General features: G+C 37.3%; 1 protein-coding gene across 5 annotated transcripts in view; it reads right to left on the bottom strand.

Moving 5' to 3' along the window:
• sptan1 (spectrin alpha, non-erythrocytic 1) overlaps positions 1–15,778 on the bottom strand; it is a 146,185-nt gene that overhangs the window by 87,079 nt on the left and 43,328 nt on the right. For all 5 annotated transcript variants that reach the window (XM_077585431.1, XM_077585428.1, XM_077585429.1 and 2 more), the window contains 5 exons: positions 13,915–14,113; positions 13,176–13,280; positions 13,056–13,088; positions 12,932–12,967; positions 1,969–2,016 (listed from right to left, as the gene is read on the bottom strand). In XM_077585431.1, coding sequence (XP_077441557.1) covers positions 1,969–2,016; positions 12,932–12,967; positions 13,056–13,088; positions 13,176–13,280; positions 13,915–14,113 — 421 coding nt within the window. The remainder of the gene's footprint in view (positions 1–1,968; positions 2,017–12,931; positions 12,968–13,055; positions 13,089–13,175; positions 13,281–13,914; positions 14,114–15,778) is intronic.

The following is a 15,778-nucleotide window of genomic DNA, read 5'->3' as shown; positions in this document are numbered from 1 at the left end:
TGCTCGTGTTCCCCAAACCCTTGCCGTTCTAACGAGCCATTTCTTGAATATGTATCTTCAACCGTTAAGTCGTGAGAGGCTTTTGTTGAAGGGGTGCTTCTCTCATGCAATCTCAATGGAATGTGGGGCGCGTGACGGCTCCAAGTCAAATGTGCGTGCGTGAATGTGCATGTTTCTTAAAGGGACAGTAAGATACTTTTAGTTGATGTTGATTATAGTTAACTTCCACATTTCTTGAGCGATTCCAGTGGTTTAAATTTTAAACTGTTCAGCTCATTTACATTTTTTTATGGACAGAAAGATACTTTTAGTTGATGTTGATTATGGTTAACTTCCACATTTCTTGAGCGATTCCAGTGGTTTAAATTTTAAACTGTTCAGCTCATTACCAAAGAGTCAGCAGTCCCATTCAAAATTTCCGCGGGAATTTTTCTAGTTTCTGTTTATGATTGCTATGTATTGCAAAGGAGTGTTATTGTATTGGGTGAAGTTGCAAGTGACGACTCAGCTGCCGAGTGAGGACAACTGATAAGAAGACGTGACGCAAGTGAACGCCAGGGCCCCCCGGACTTGCATGCCGTACCTAGAGAGTGAAGTGAGATAGGAGTTGTTTTTCTCTTTCTGTCATGTAATCAGATGCCCCGATTAGTACATATAAGGGGACTATTTGAATGATGAACCAAGAGAGACTCTGTACCGATCAAACTAAGGCTGCAGTTTTCTCTTCCTCCTGAGCAATAAATTTGGAACCAGATGCTTTCTCTCTCTTTATTTGATAAATGTCTACATCTGAACCTGACAAACTTATACATGGATATTATTCAAGATGAACTGAGCGAGGAGTGTGTAGAATGGCGCAACAATTGAGAAAGAATGGACTTTCTTGCATATGACTGATGCGTATAGTAAGAATCGATGGGGACGGGTTACTAATAAGCCATGGCTTCTACCCATCAGCCCTTCTTCCGGATGTCAATGTTGCAAATGATATGATGTGATCGATGTAACCTGTAATATCGTGTCCGAAAGGAAAAAATGAAATGAACTAAACAAAAACAAAACAAAACAAAAAAATCAAAAACAAAACGCCCAGTTCAGTGAAACCCCCGCCTCTCCACCTCATGTCGTCAAAAAGTTCCTAGTTTTCTCAGGTTGGGAGGGGCTGGTGCTTGGACAGCACAATGACCTAGGGAAACCAGGCATCTCTCATCACCTTATTAATACTATCCCTACAGTGAAGCATGGCAGTGGCAGCATCGAAAGGAAACGGGAGGATAGTCAGGATAGAGGAAAATATGAATGCAGAAACGTACAGCAACATCCAGGATAAAACCCTGCTTCAGAGCTTACCTTCCAACAGGACAATGACCCAAAGCACACAGCCAAAACAACTAAGAAGTGGCTTCAGGTGAACTCTGTGAATGTCCCTGAGCGGCCTAGCCGGAGCCCAAATTTTAATCCAATCAAACAATTACGGAGATCTGAAAATGGCTGTGCACCAACAGACCCCATTCAACCTGATAGAGCTTGAGAGGTAATGCAAAGAGGAATGGGCAAAACTGCCCAAAGATAGGTTTGCCAAGCTAGTGTCATCTTAAAGTGGTAATTATTGCCAAAAGTGCATCAAATAAGTTTAAACAATGGCTGTCAATACTTATGTATTTGTGATGTCCTACGTTTGTTAATAAATTAGCAAAAATTAACAAAAAACAAAAGAACAAAAAACGTTCACATCGTCATTATGCGTGTGTAGAATTTTAAAAGTAAAACACTGTGAATACTTTCTGGTTGCAATGTGTGTATGTATATTACACAAACACACACGCACGGTTAGTTTTTATATGAAATTTTGGAGTCTGGCCACAAACAACTAAACGGGAGTAACAAAGGCCTGAGGATTTATAGACGTGGTGCGAAGGCATAATGTTTTGATGGGAGAAATTCCTGGAATAGGATGCTAAATCTTACCTTGATTGTATTGAAGTTAGCCGTTGTTTGAACAGCCAAGCGTATGTTCTGGGGGGGCATTGCAGAAACACAAAAAAGGAGACAATTAGAGAATAACCTTAGTTATGTCAAACCATAGCACATTTACTCAAATTATGTTTAGAAAAGGAGTTGAAATATTTCAGTATTTTAAACACAAATACAGGGAGTCCAAGTTACGTCAGAGTTCCGTTCCTACGCTGGCGATGTAACCTAAATTTCGACTTAAGTTGTATTTCCCCGTTAAAGTCGATATTTACATCAAAATACTTTGTACAGTAATAAAAAATAAAAAAACGTTTGCGGGACCCGGAAAGGCCGGAACCAATATTCCGTGACATGCATTGCTGACAGATGTCAGAGCGGAAATAATTCAAATTTAACTCATTAACTCATCACTCAGCCATTTTCAGTAAAGCAACCCCCTTTTACTGGATTTTGGCTGATTTTGTAAGGCCCACAGAATATTGTGTTCTATTGTTATAAAAACATGGAAACTACCAAAAGAAAGATTAGTGTCTTTTCTTTCATCAGGGTAAAAAAAGTACGTCTATCCGTTTCGCAGCCATTAGCATTAGAATATAGCTAAGTTTCATCATTATTCACAAATCTGTTTAGAACAGTGGGGAAAAGAGCTTTTCGCAACATGGCCTTGGTTGATCTCTTATACTCTGCTGCCTCCTGTAGGCCGTTTTTGAAATAACTACCATTGCTTCAACTTTTTTTTCAGTTCAGAGGCTGCATCAAAGGCTTCTGTATGCTTTAACAGAAAAAAAACATAAAAAAGGTATAAATACGTCTTTGGGAGCATGGAAATGTTTAAAATAGAATGAATTTATACGTTTTTGGGAGCAAATGAGTTAAACACGGAAATATGACCGGATCGATGACCTCCGTTGCCGGAGGTAACAACAATAACTTTAAAATGGTGTAATTACTGTGGGAAATTAACGAAAAAGAAGGTGCTACGGACGAGGCATGGCACCGTAAAGTCGAAACGACGTAGGTCGTATACGACTTAACTTGAGGACTCCCTGTACTAGATTATTATGCATAGCTTTCGTGTCAATTTTAAGTTTTAAGTCAACATTAAGTTCTTGGCACTATCATGTTTATGGCATTCACTGAGGACCATGACATCTAGAAATAAAGAGAAATATATGATCTTGGATTTAAAATTACAAGAGTGTCAATCAAACATACAACTGCGCACAAATCAGTGGTGAGAGGAATTGCGTAGCAAAGAGGAAATGTTTGGATGGCAACGCATGTACTTAGGTGGGGAGTGCACAATGTCACGTAAAGAGCGCTCTTTGAGACCAGACACCCGGAAGTATTTGCGCAAGCATGGGAATGCTAAGCCAGCTAATGAACATTATATTAAACTGTAAAGCAATCAGTCAATAAATCCCATCTAAGGTAGCCTTTGTCATTACTTCACTGTTGGCCTCGGAAGCCGTCCTAGCACGTAGTGTGTTTGTAAACTTTGATGCTGGACTGAAGAGATGAACCCACCTAGTTTTGGCCAGTGTATGAAAAGGCATCTTGGAGGTTAAAGTAAGCAATCTTATCAGCATGTCGGAGCTTTTTTTAAGTAAGTGAATATCAGATTTGTTAAAGTGGACAACATATAGTGTAGATCAGAGGTGGGCAATCTCGGTCCTCGAGGGCCGTAGTCCTCCAGGTTTTGGAGGTTTCTCACTTCCAACACAAGCTGATTCCAATCAACAGGATCGTTATCAGGCTTATGCAGAGCTTGCTGATGAGCTGATCATATATCAGCTGTATTGGAGAAGGGCAACATGCAAAACCTGCAGGACTTCGGCCCTCGATGCCCACCTCTGGTGTAGATATAGAACAACAAAAGTGCACTTCATTTACCATTTTGATAAAATAAGATTTTTGACTTTTTTGGACAGTGACGTGTTTTACGGTATAAGTACAATTACTAACCCATTGGAAGTGATTCAAGATTTGGTGGTTAAACATTCTCTGTTATTGGAACGAAAAGAGAAAACAAGTCATTACTGTATTTCATTTTTTATAGTTTGTTTTGAACAACAAATAATGAATGATACACAAATTAAGAGGGATGTCAACACAAAGTTGGACAAGTTTAGGCGCCTAACAGAATATATACAGTGCAGCTCAAAAGTTTGTGAACCCTGCAGGCATGGTCAGATTTTTTGTACAAAATATTTAAATAACCTTATTAAATGTTTAGTCATACCCCAATATACAATGCTGACATTGAAAATAATGGACTTGAACAAAAAGAATGATAATATTGTCATTTATTATCAAGCAAAATTTGTTGATTTATGAAAAACTCAGATTTAATGGGTGCAAAAGTATGTGAACCTTACACTTAATCAGACATTGCACCTCCTTTTGCAATGATAACTTCATCCAAACACTTTCTTTAGTGACTTATCAGTCTTTCACATCTACTTTGGTGGGAATTTTGCCACTCTTCCTAGCAAAATGCAGCCAATTGAAAGAGGTTAGATGGGTGTCTAGCATAAACTGCTCGCTAGAGTATTTTGAAAGAATTTAAGTCAGGATTTTGACCGGGCACATTCAGAACATGAATTTTGTTGTCCTTCAGCCATTTCTTGGTTGTATTGCTGGAATGATTTGGATTATTGTCATGTTGCATGATCCATCTCCTACCAGGCTGTAACTTCACAAAGAACGGCTTCAGGTTATGATCCAGAATTTTACAATATTCCTCTGAATTCATGATTCCCTTGGACTATGTGGAGTTGTCCAGGTCCTGAGGATAAAAAAACAGCCCAGAAATTGACATTCTCACCACCCTGCTTCAACTGTAGGGAGAAGGTTCTTTTGCTGGTATGCAGTGTTGACTTTTCACCAAACATGACTGTTTTAGTTGTGACCAAACAGTTCAATTTTGGACTCATTTGTCCACAGAAGGGACTTCCAAAAAGCTTGAGGTTTGTCCAGGTACTCTCTGGCAAAGTTGAGATGGGCATTAATGATCTTTTTTGTGAGCAGAGGCTTCTACCTAGCAAGCCTTCCAAGAAAGCCTTGTTGATTGACTTTTCATCCGATTGTTGAAGCATGCACGTGTCCCCGATACAGCGAAAGAGGTCTGCAAATCCCTTGATGTGATGTTCAAGTTGGCTTTTTACCTGAATTATAATTTTTCTTGTGTTCTTGCTGATATTTTTAGAAGGTCATCCACTTCTAGGCAGGATTGTAGTAATTTTAAGTGTTCTTTAGTTGCAGATGATCTGCTTTACAGTGGAATGATGAAGCTCAATCTTTTTTAAATGACTTTATAGCTTTCCCCAGACAGATGTGCCGTCACTACCCACTTCCTGAGGTCCCCTCAGCTTGCTCTTCCTCTCAGCATAACTGACCTGTATGGGTTCACCTGGGTAAGACTAAAGTGACTTGGTTTTGTCTCTGTTTCAGTCAGTGATGCACAATTTCTTCGCAAAACCTCTCATTTCATTGGTCCATTTCAGTGGTTAATTTAGCTACCAGTTTGTCCTACCTGATTCTACTTGACTGCTTGTTTTCAGCAATGCAGCTCAGGGTGAACTTACTTTTGCACCTACATAAATTGACCAAAAACTATTTTTAATTATGTTTTGACTACACACTTGATTTAAAAACAAAACAAAAAAAAACAAAGCATTGAAATGCTAAACCTACACTTATTTCATATGAAATGTAATGGTTCAGATTGAACAACAAAATCAGGTTGAAATAACCGGAAAATTGCTCAAGAGGTTCACAAACATTTGAGCAGTACTGTAATTACACTACTCACAAAAAGTGAGGGACACTTGGCTTTCAGGTGAAATTTCACGACGAGCCTAAAATGGATTCAAACTTTTCCAGGTGAACTTAATGTGACCTTCTCTAAGTTTTTGAATGTACTTTTGAACTTTTGCACAAGTTGATGTTCTCTAACGAGGAGCTTAACGGCAAAATTCACAAACGACAGTGCTCCAGCTCATGGGAGGTGGCATCATCAAGGAACGGCTGTTGCAAACTGGTGTACCTCAAATGGAATATCCTGCACTTTCTCCAGACCTGAATCTTATTGAAAACCTGTGGGATCAGCTCGAAACTCTGCACCCCAGAACTTCAATGACATGAGGGCTTCGCTTCAAGAAGAGTGGGATGGCATGCCTCAGCAGACAATAAGTCGACTTGTGAACAGCAAGAGACTTCGTCGTCAAGATGTAATTGATGCTCAAGGGCACGTGTTGAGTTATTGAGACGTTTAATTTTTTTGTTGTGGTGTACCCACCATTGTTAACTTTTGTTCCAATTGTTTGAGATTAGGAAATCACTAGTGAAGATTCTGAAGCTTGGTCGAAGATTCTGAAGCTTGGACGCATGCGCGAGATGCTGTGACTATCGCGAGACCTACAGCGAGACCGGGAAACCCCAACATGGCGGCGCCCTGCTGCTAAGATAGAATTAGCTCTATTATACTAAACTAATCCAAATTTAACCATCATATATCTTGCCTTTCTTTTTTTTCCCCTCTCTTTTTCATCCGACAGATTTGGAATACCACCCAACGTGGAGGACCTCGAACGCTTCATCGACGCATATTTTTACAGCTACGCGAGAATCCTTCCGTCGAGAAACTGTCGAGAAAACCTTCGAAAAAGAGGGAAAATGATTCAGCGACGGACACGGAGAACCTAGCCACTACGGAGGTTTCGGTCAGTATGCTGGAGTCCATAAATAAAAAATTAGAGGTCCTCTCCCAAATCAGCGAGGACGTCAAAGAATTAAAAGTAAGTATGGAATTCTTCAGCCAATAAGTAAGTGATCTCCAACGAGACAATGCCGAGTTACACTCTACACTCGTGACTGTTTCAGCCGAGTTAGAAACCGTTAAAAAGGAAAATAAAACGCTAAAAGAAACCGTTCTGGATATTCAATCCCGTAGCATGCGGGAGAATTTAATATTCTCAGGAATATCCGAGAATACCTCTGACAATCCAGAGGTTGAGATAAAAAAAATTATGACGACGTCGTTAAAAATTCCTCAGGAGTCGGTAAATAACATCTCTTTTCACCGGGTACATCGGCTTGGAGCCCCTAGGGGCAACAGACCCCGTCCTATTATCGCCAAGTTTGAGCATTTTAAACAGAAAGAATTTGTTAAAAGTAAAGGACGGGAGCTTAAAGGGACCTCATTTGGAATGAACGACCAATTCCCGAGAGAGATTAATGAGCGGCGAAAGGTACTGTTTCCTATAAGGAAACAAAATAGGCAGGAGGGTAAACGGACTGCGATGGTCGTCGATAAACTATACATCGATGGCCAACTAGTCCGGAACCCCAACTCCACTCCCTGGCTGTTCTAAATGGCATTGGTGGAACTAAACTTTGTTTGATCATTAGATGTATACATATACTGTATATGTGGTTATAAAACCTTAAATATGAATACTCATTATGTTTAGGCGACATTATAAATATATTATTAAATACATAACTATATCTAAAGTATATTTAAACAAAAAATCTCGCTTAGGTTACCAGTTATTGGTGTATTTTTATGTTTAATCCCCCGTTAACTTCCTTTACTTTTACCTCCCTACCTGTTTTTTCACTGTTATATTTACTTACTCGTTACCTCATATTTTACACAAATTACATAAACCACCTAACCACTTTGATTCTATCCTATAACATAGTAATACTGACAAATGGCCTATGCAGATATATACACAGGACTGAGTCTATATTGTTTGTATGCATAAATTAGTTCTGGTTTCCTGGAATGTTTGTGGCGCTCGCTCAGAAGCAAAAAGAATAAAAACTTTAGACCATCTCTTGAAAATTAAAAGCAGATATTTGCCTCCTACAAGAAATTCACCTACAAAAATCTGAAGAAAAATTACTTATTGATAAGAATTTTAGCCAAGCGTACTCTGCCCCTTATAACAATAGACAAAGAGGAGTCTGTATACTCATACATAAGAATTTACTCTTTACTTTAAATAATACAATAACAGACCCAGAGGGCCGATACACTATTATTCAGGTGACTATATTTAATAAAATATATACACTTGGTAATTTATATGCCCCTAATAATGATGATCCGGCCTTTTTCCATGAATTTTTCTCTCAGCTGTTTGATTTAGCAGCGAACTCTACTATTATTATTGGAGGAGACTTTAACACAGTCTTAAATCCATTAATTGACCGTTCTAATAATACAACATGTAGACGATTACAATCTACTAAAGTAATAGGGGAATATATGGATGACTTTGGCCTCGTCGACAGCTGGAGACTTAAAAACCCAAATAAGAAGGAATTTACCTTCTTTTCCGCTGTGCACCGGTCTTTTTCAAGAATTGATTATTTTCTTACAAATAACTCTATTGCTGATAAAACTGTTACAAAAATACATCCTATTATTATTAGCGACCATGCACCAGTCTCCCTTTCCCTACAAGTTGATTATACCTTTAAACCACCACCGACATGACGGTTTAACATCTCACTGCTAAACGACGCAGAGTTTGACAAAATTATAAGAAAAGAATGGGCATTTTTGGAAATAAATGACTCTCCAGACCTATCGCCATCTCTTCTCTGGGAAACTGGGAAAGCAGTAATTAGAGGTAAAATTATATCATATTCATCTTATAAAAAGAAACAGGATCAAAAATCAGAAAAAGACTTGGAAGATAAAATTAAACAACTGACGGATGAGTACGCAATAAACCCAAATAACCAAATATGGACTGACTTACAAAATACAAAAATACAGTTAGACTATATGCTAACTAAAAAGGCAGAATTTATAATACAACAATTGAGATATAACAACTTTGAATATAATAACAAATCAGGTAAATTTCTTGCAAACCAACTTCAACGCAATCGGGAAAAGTCTCTTATAACGGCTAATAAAGGGACAACTGGTGAATGCACACAATCACCAGAAGAAATTAATCACATTTTTTATAACTATCATCGTAACCTATACTTAGAAACTAACAAGCCTAACCCTGAGCATATTGAGGCATTCCTCAGTAGCTTAAATATACCTCAGTTAACTACTGAATATAAAGACATGTTAGATGCGCCACTTACTATAAACGAGTTGTACAGTGCTCTAGATAGTATGCCTAATGGCAAAGCACCTGGCCCGGATGGTTATCCGGCTATATTTTTTAAGCACTTCTGGTTAATGCTTGCTCTACTATTCTTAAGAGTAGTAACAGAAATTAAAACTAAGGGTTACATACGCCCACACATGAATACAGCAGCAATTAAACTTTTATTAAAGCCAGAAAAAGACCCCACCCTTCCATCAAGTTACCGTCCGATTTCACTAATTAACACTGATATTAAAATCATCACTAAGGCTTTCACATCTAGACTAGAAACCGTAATCTCGACAATTATTCATAGCGACCAAACAGGCTTTATTAAAGATCGGCACTCTACTAATAATATTAGGAGACTCTTTAACCTTATTAGCATGTCACAGCGGCATGATAAAAAGGCAGTTATTATATCATTGGATGCAGAAAAAGCTTTCGACAAAGTTAACTGGTCCTTCCTCTTTGCTGTTTTAAATAAATTTGGCTTTGGGAAATCATTTATCCACTGGGTATCAGTATTATATGATTCTCCAAAAGCTACAGTTACTACTAATGGGATTATATCTCAGAGCTTTACTTTACAGAGAGGCACAAGACAGGGATGCCCACTATCCCCTTTATTATTTGCAATATTTATTGAGCCACTTGCATTAGCCATACGCCAGGAAAGAAGGATTCAAGGAATTCACTCTGGGGTAACAGAACATAAAATTAATCTATATGCCGATGACATCTTACTTTATTTAGAAAAGCCGGCTACTTCGCTAGGGGAAGTATTTAATTTAATAACTAAATTCTCACAGTTATCAGATTATTCTATTAACTGGACAAAATCAACACTTCTACCTATTACAGAAAATTCATGGAACCCTGCAAGCCAGGACCCACACTACTCATTTCCTATAGGTAATTTAAAATACTTAGGCATAAAAATCTCACCTAAATTAACTGATTTAATTCATTTAAACTTTTCTCCACTTCTGGATAACATTTATAGTGACTTGGAGCGCTGGAATAATCTTCCTATTTCTCTAATAGGACGAATAGCCACCATTAAAATGAAAGTTTTACCCAAAATAAACTATTTTTTCTCAATGATTCCATTTAAACCTACGGCTAAATGGTTCCAGTTGTTGGACTCAGCCGTAACAAAATTTTACTGGAATAAAAAAAAAGCAAAGATTAGTCTATCTACTCTTCAGAAAAGTAAATCCAAAGGTGGTCTAGAGGGACCAAATTTTATGTACTACTATATAGCTAACCAGCTACAATATATCGTTCTATGGGCACAACCCAACAGAGACACTAACTGTTGGTTGGAACTAGAACAGAAGGATTGTAATAACCTCAGACTTCGAGATCTACTCTTTATTACATCGATTAAGCGTCATAATTGTTTTAAAAACCCAATGATTTCCGCCACCGTGACTGCCTGGTGGAAGGCACTAGAATTGACAAAAGCCCATGTGGAGCCCTGTGGACTTTCTCCCCTATGGCATAACCCCGACTTTCAACTTAACAACCAACCATTTCATTTAGCTGTGTGGGAGCAGAAAGGAATTACACATCTCCACCATCTCTTCTCAGATAATATGTTTATATCATATACACCCTTGCTCCAAAAATACAATATAAAAAACGGAAATTTTTTACATTATCTACAAGTTAAAAATATGATAAAGAAAAAAATTCCAACACTTCGGGGTACAACCTCTGTTTTAGCTAAATATATTAACAAGCTTTCTCCGACAACAACAAAAAAACTTTCAAAAATATATAAGTTACTTTCATATACTGATAAAATGTCTTTACCCATCTCGAAATGGGAGACAGACTTGTCTATAGCACCGGAACCTGACTTTTGGATTCAAGTTTGTCAAAACGCATTTAAAATGACAAAACACACAAATTTACAACTTATCCAATATAAAATCATTCACAGAACATACATTACTCAATATATGATGAAGAAAATGGGACTCTCAGACTCCGACATTTGTCTCCAATGCTTACAAAACACTACAGACACTTATGTTCATGCTTTATGGTTATGTACTCTGGTTATGTATTTCTGGACTAAAGTCTTAGAAAAACTTTCCGCTATTTTGGACTGTAGGATACCTTTATCTCCAAACTTGTGTTTGCTAGGTGACCTAACAACAACTGACTTACCACATAAACAATTTCAATCTACACTTGTAGCCCTTACTATCGCTAAAAAAACAATTCTTGTCAACTGGAAAAATAAACAAACTCTGAATATCGACCAATGGTCTAACCTCCTCATAAATCACATTTTAATGGAAAAAATATCTGCCTCAAATAAAAACCAAATATCAAAATTTATAGAAACATGGTCTATGTATATAGAATTTTTTAACCTAAGTCTGGTTACTTAATTCTGTCTGTTAGCGAGAGCCACTACATCGTGATAACTTACATTGATGTTTCTGCATTTGGCAATTTATTATTATATTATATCATTAGTATGGGATTTTTTTTAATGGGCTTTAGGTGAACTGATGAATACACACACGCTCGCACGCACGCACGCACGCACGCACGCACGCACACTCACCCACATACAAAAAAAATAAAAAATAAAAAAATATATATATATATGTGTGTATATGTATATATATATGTATATATATTAAAAAAAAAAACATTTATTAAATTTTTTTTATTTATTTTTATTTATTTATTTTTTTTTTTTAAAAGGAGAGCAATGATGATGTCAAATCGAATGAACAATACTGAGCTCTCCTGAAAAAAAAAAAAAAAAAAAAAAAAAAAAAGGGAAATCACTAGTGCATCCTTCTACTTATCAGACACAGTTGATAACCGGTTTGACGATTTACAGTGGTTTTAAAAAGTCAAGGTTTCAATAACCGCTAATTCTGTCTGTCAACAGTAATGAGCTCTTCTTGCGGAGTTGAGTAAACTATCCAATTTGAAGTTAATTGCCTTCAATTAACTTTCTTCTTCTACAGCGAGTGCACACGGAGGAGGGAAGAAGGGAAAGGGGTGGGGATATGGGGAGACGCTTATTGTCTCTAAAATAAATAAATAAATAAGTGTACATGTGTAGGTGCAAGCGTGTTCCCAAGGACATGAGTAACGAGTCTGTTCTAAAAATAGCTTACCAGTGACGGGACACTGACTTGCTAAAAATAATTAAAACACAAGAAAGAATGTCTACGTTTATTTATTTAAACGTTTTGTAATGTGCCAAATATGTGTTGAATAAAAAAAAAAAAATCTGTTTTTATTTACCCTTTTTTTTTCTAAAAAGGACATTTTAGAGCTGTAACTTTAATACCGTGATACTGATATTTTTGCTTGCGGTTATCATACTGTTAAAATCTAATATCGGCCCATGCCTACTACTTAAATGTCCTACTTTCATGATATCACTGTAGCGTGAACTTCTTACATTTTTCAGAAATTTTACCTGAAAGCCAAATATCCCAAACTTTTTGTGAGTAGTGTATTTTTGGTATAAACAGAGTATGTGTGTCGCATTAGTAGAAAGTGTCTGTTGCAATCATGGGAAAAGCTGACAGTTAATGGAATGAATGGCCAACCCGACCTTATTGAGTCACACTCATGGCATGCAGTGAGTCAGCATTGCTCAAATTGATCAGTTTTATATATGTAAATTATTTTTTTTTTTGCCAAATAAACCCCCCACACCCAGTCTCGTTTTACAGTTTGAGGTGTCATAAAAATCATAACAAAACCAAAGTCACTGTTCTGCCTGACATGATTTTCATTCTACTTTGCAAAGAGTAAGTGCTGCCTCTACTGTGGATATTTACCTTCCAAGGAGATGCAGTTTTGGAATCAGCTTCATCCTAGTGAAACAAGACATATTATTAATGCAGTCATTTGTTGTCAAATATCAAGCACAATAAAGAATTCAAATATCAACTTGCTTACAACCTTGCCAGACATTAGACCAAATGTTTCTTGTTGCTGCAAATGAAAAAGATCCAGCAAATATTAAAAGATAATGAAGGAACAAAGTTGATCCAACAACTGAGAGAGGGAGCTGCAACTTACCTGTGCTTGAACCACAGGTACTTCCTCAGCCATTAGGCCTTCAGATTCCAGCTCAGAGGCCACTCTGTTGATGTCCCTCAGGCGTGACTCATTCGCCTTAAGGTCCTGGAAAGCCACAAAACAAAAAAGCCTAACTAAATTCCATGCATACATCATCTTCTAGTTTGCGGATTGATGAATGTAATTGTTTAAGATAGTACTTATGGAATACACCAGAGCACATGGAAGCTGCAATTTGGGGAAAGGTACCCTCAAATTGTGTATGATACTATCAATTTACCATCCAAGTTCTGCAAAAGTGATTTGCTTTCACCTTAGATTTGAATTTTTCTACCTCAGACGTTTACATACACTCATCTCTGGCAAGAATGTACAGTAATTCATTTTCAGATTTATTTACAAGGCAGAATGATTAGACAATGTACATTTTTCAAACAATGTTCATTTTTATTTTTTACACATCAGAAAACTGTTGAATGCAAGTGGGGTGAGAAATACTGCCAGACAATATGTGCCAAGATGTTAGACCTGAAGCCAGTATGTTGCAATGAAATGAAATGCTGCTTACTCAAATCTGTTTAAGGGTAAATGTTAAACTTTAAAAAAGTATAGTAAGCTTGTTCAAGGTAACAATTATTTTTATTAAGTATTTTACTTTGTTTTTCAACTCAATTGGTGTATTTTTCTGAAATGCTGTGACTTCTTTGTTTATCTGTTATCAAAAGTAAAGCAATACTACCTTCTGGAAATCGTCAAACTTCTTCTGTAGGACCTCCACCTGCTCCAGGTCTGAGCCCACCTCTTCATTTGTGAGGGCACTCTCCTTTTCATTGATCCACTGCTGTAGTTCATTTGCTTCCCGGAACAACATAAACTTCTTGCAGCTCTTCTCCAACATTTCCTTGCGTTTCTCCCCAAGATCTAATAGTGTTCCATATCTGCAAAAAATAAAGCATTGGAGGAAGATGCTATTAAAGATTATGTTAAATAACTAGAAAATGTTCCACTTAAAAATTACATGCTGTCTGAGCATAATGTTGACAAGCTACAGATAAATGAACTAAAAACGCCATTTGCAGACGAAACATTCATAAAAGAAAAACTATTTGAAATTTTTTTTGATGGTTAATTCATTATGTGATTGAAAATACAGTGAACACGTTACCATTTTTTAATGAGTAAATACATTTCCAAAGATGCTATTGATATGAAATTTTCATCAGATGTTGGGAACAATCAAATTAATCCATGCATGCAAAGAAAGCAGAGCTAATAAGATCCAAAAATGATTTGTGTGTAATAATGTGAAATGAAACAGGGAAAAAGTATTGAACAGATGAAGAAAGGGAGGTGCATAAAGGTATGGAAAGCCAAGTCAACACCTAAAAATGATCAATAATCAAACAACAATCCAGCCCCATGTCAGTGCAAACGAATATCAGATGGTTCAATCCTAAATGATGGCCTACAAAAAGGTCTCATTGCCAAGGTGCGAGTCAAGACACATCTCATGATGGGTAAGAGCAAAGAGCTGTCTCAAGACCACCACAAACTAATTGTTACCAAACATAACGATGCCCTTGGTTACAGGCGCATATCTAAGCTTCTGAATGTTCCTGTGAGCACGGTTGGAGCCATAATTCGTAAGTGGAAAGCCAAGCATGCCACCATGAATTTGCCTTGACCAGGTGCTCCTCGCAAGATTTTTGAAGAGTTATCCAAGAGCCAAGGACCACTTGTGGAGAGCTTCAAAAAGACCTGGAATTAGCAGGTACTGTTGTCACATGGCCTGTATGCACGCTCACCACGCAAAACTCCATTGTCGTAAAAAATATTTTTTAAAGTTTGCTGAACAACACTTGGACAAGCCAGTTAAATACTGGGAGAATATTGTCTGGTCTGATTAGAGCAAAATTTAAAATTTAACGGTTTAGATGCCATAATGCACAGCCCGTTTGGAGGAGAAATGGCACTGCATCACCCAAAAAAACACCATCCCAACAGTGAAGTTCGGAGGTGGGAACGTGATGTTGTGGGGCTGCTTTTCAGCAAATGGGACTGGGAAACTTCACATTATTGAAGGACGGATGAATGGGCAAATGTACCGAGAGATTCTCGACAAAAATTTGCTGTCATCTACGAGAATGATGAAAATGAAATGAGGGTGGACATTTCAGCAGGATAATGATCCAAAACATACTGCCAAGGAAATTCTCAATTCTCTCAAAAGCTGCTAGAATGGAATAGTCCATCACCTGACTTGAATCCAATTAAAAATCTATGGAAAGAGCTGAAACTCAAGATCCATTAAAAAAAAAGCCCACAGAATCTTCAGAGATTTGAAGACTGCTTGTTTGGAGGAATGGGCCAAAATCACACCAGAGCAATACATGCGACTAATTTCTTCATACACGAGGCGTCTTGAATCTGTCACTGCAAACAAAGGCTTTTGTACAAAGTATTAAATAAATAGCAATTGGCGTGTTCAATTATTTTTCCCTGTGTCATTTCACATTATTAGACATAACTTAATTTCTAATCTTATTTGTTCTGCTTTCTTTGAATGCAAAGATTACTCGAGCTGTTCCCAATCTGGTGAAAAT

The sequence above is a fragment of the Vanacampus margaritifer genome, chromosome 14 (assembly GCF_051991255.1).
Source record: "Vanacampus margaritifer isolate UIUO_Vmar chromosome 14, RoL_Vmar_1.0, whole genome shotgun sequence".
In the NCBI taxonomy this organism is placed as follows: domain Eukaryota; kingdom Metazoa; phylum Chordata; class Actinopteri; order Syngnathiformes; family Syngnathidae; genus Vanacampus; species Vanacampus margaritifer.
The sequence above is the reverse complement of the archived record's forward strand: the minus strand, read 5'-3'. Positions and strand labels throughout refer to the sequence as shown.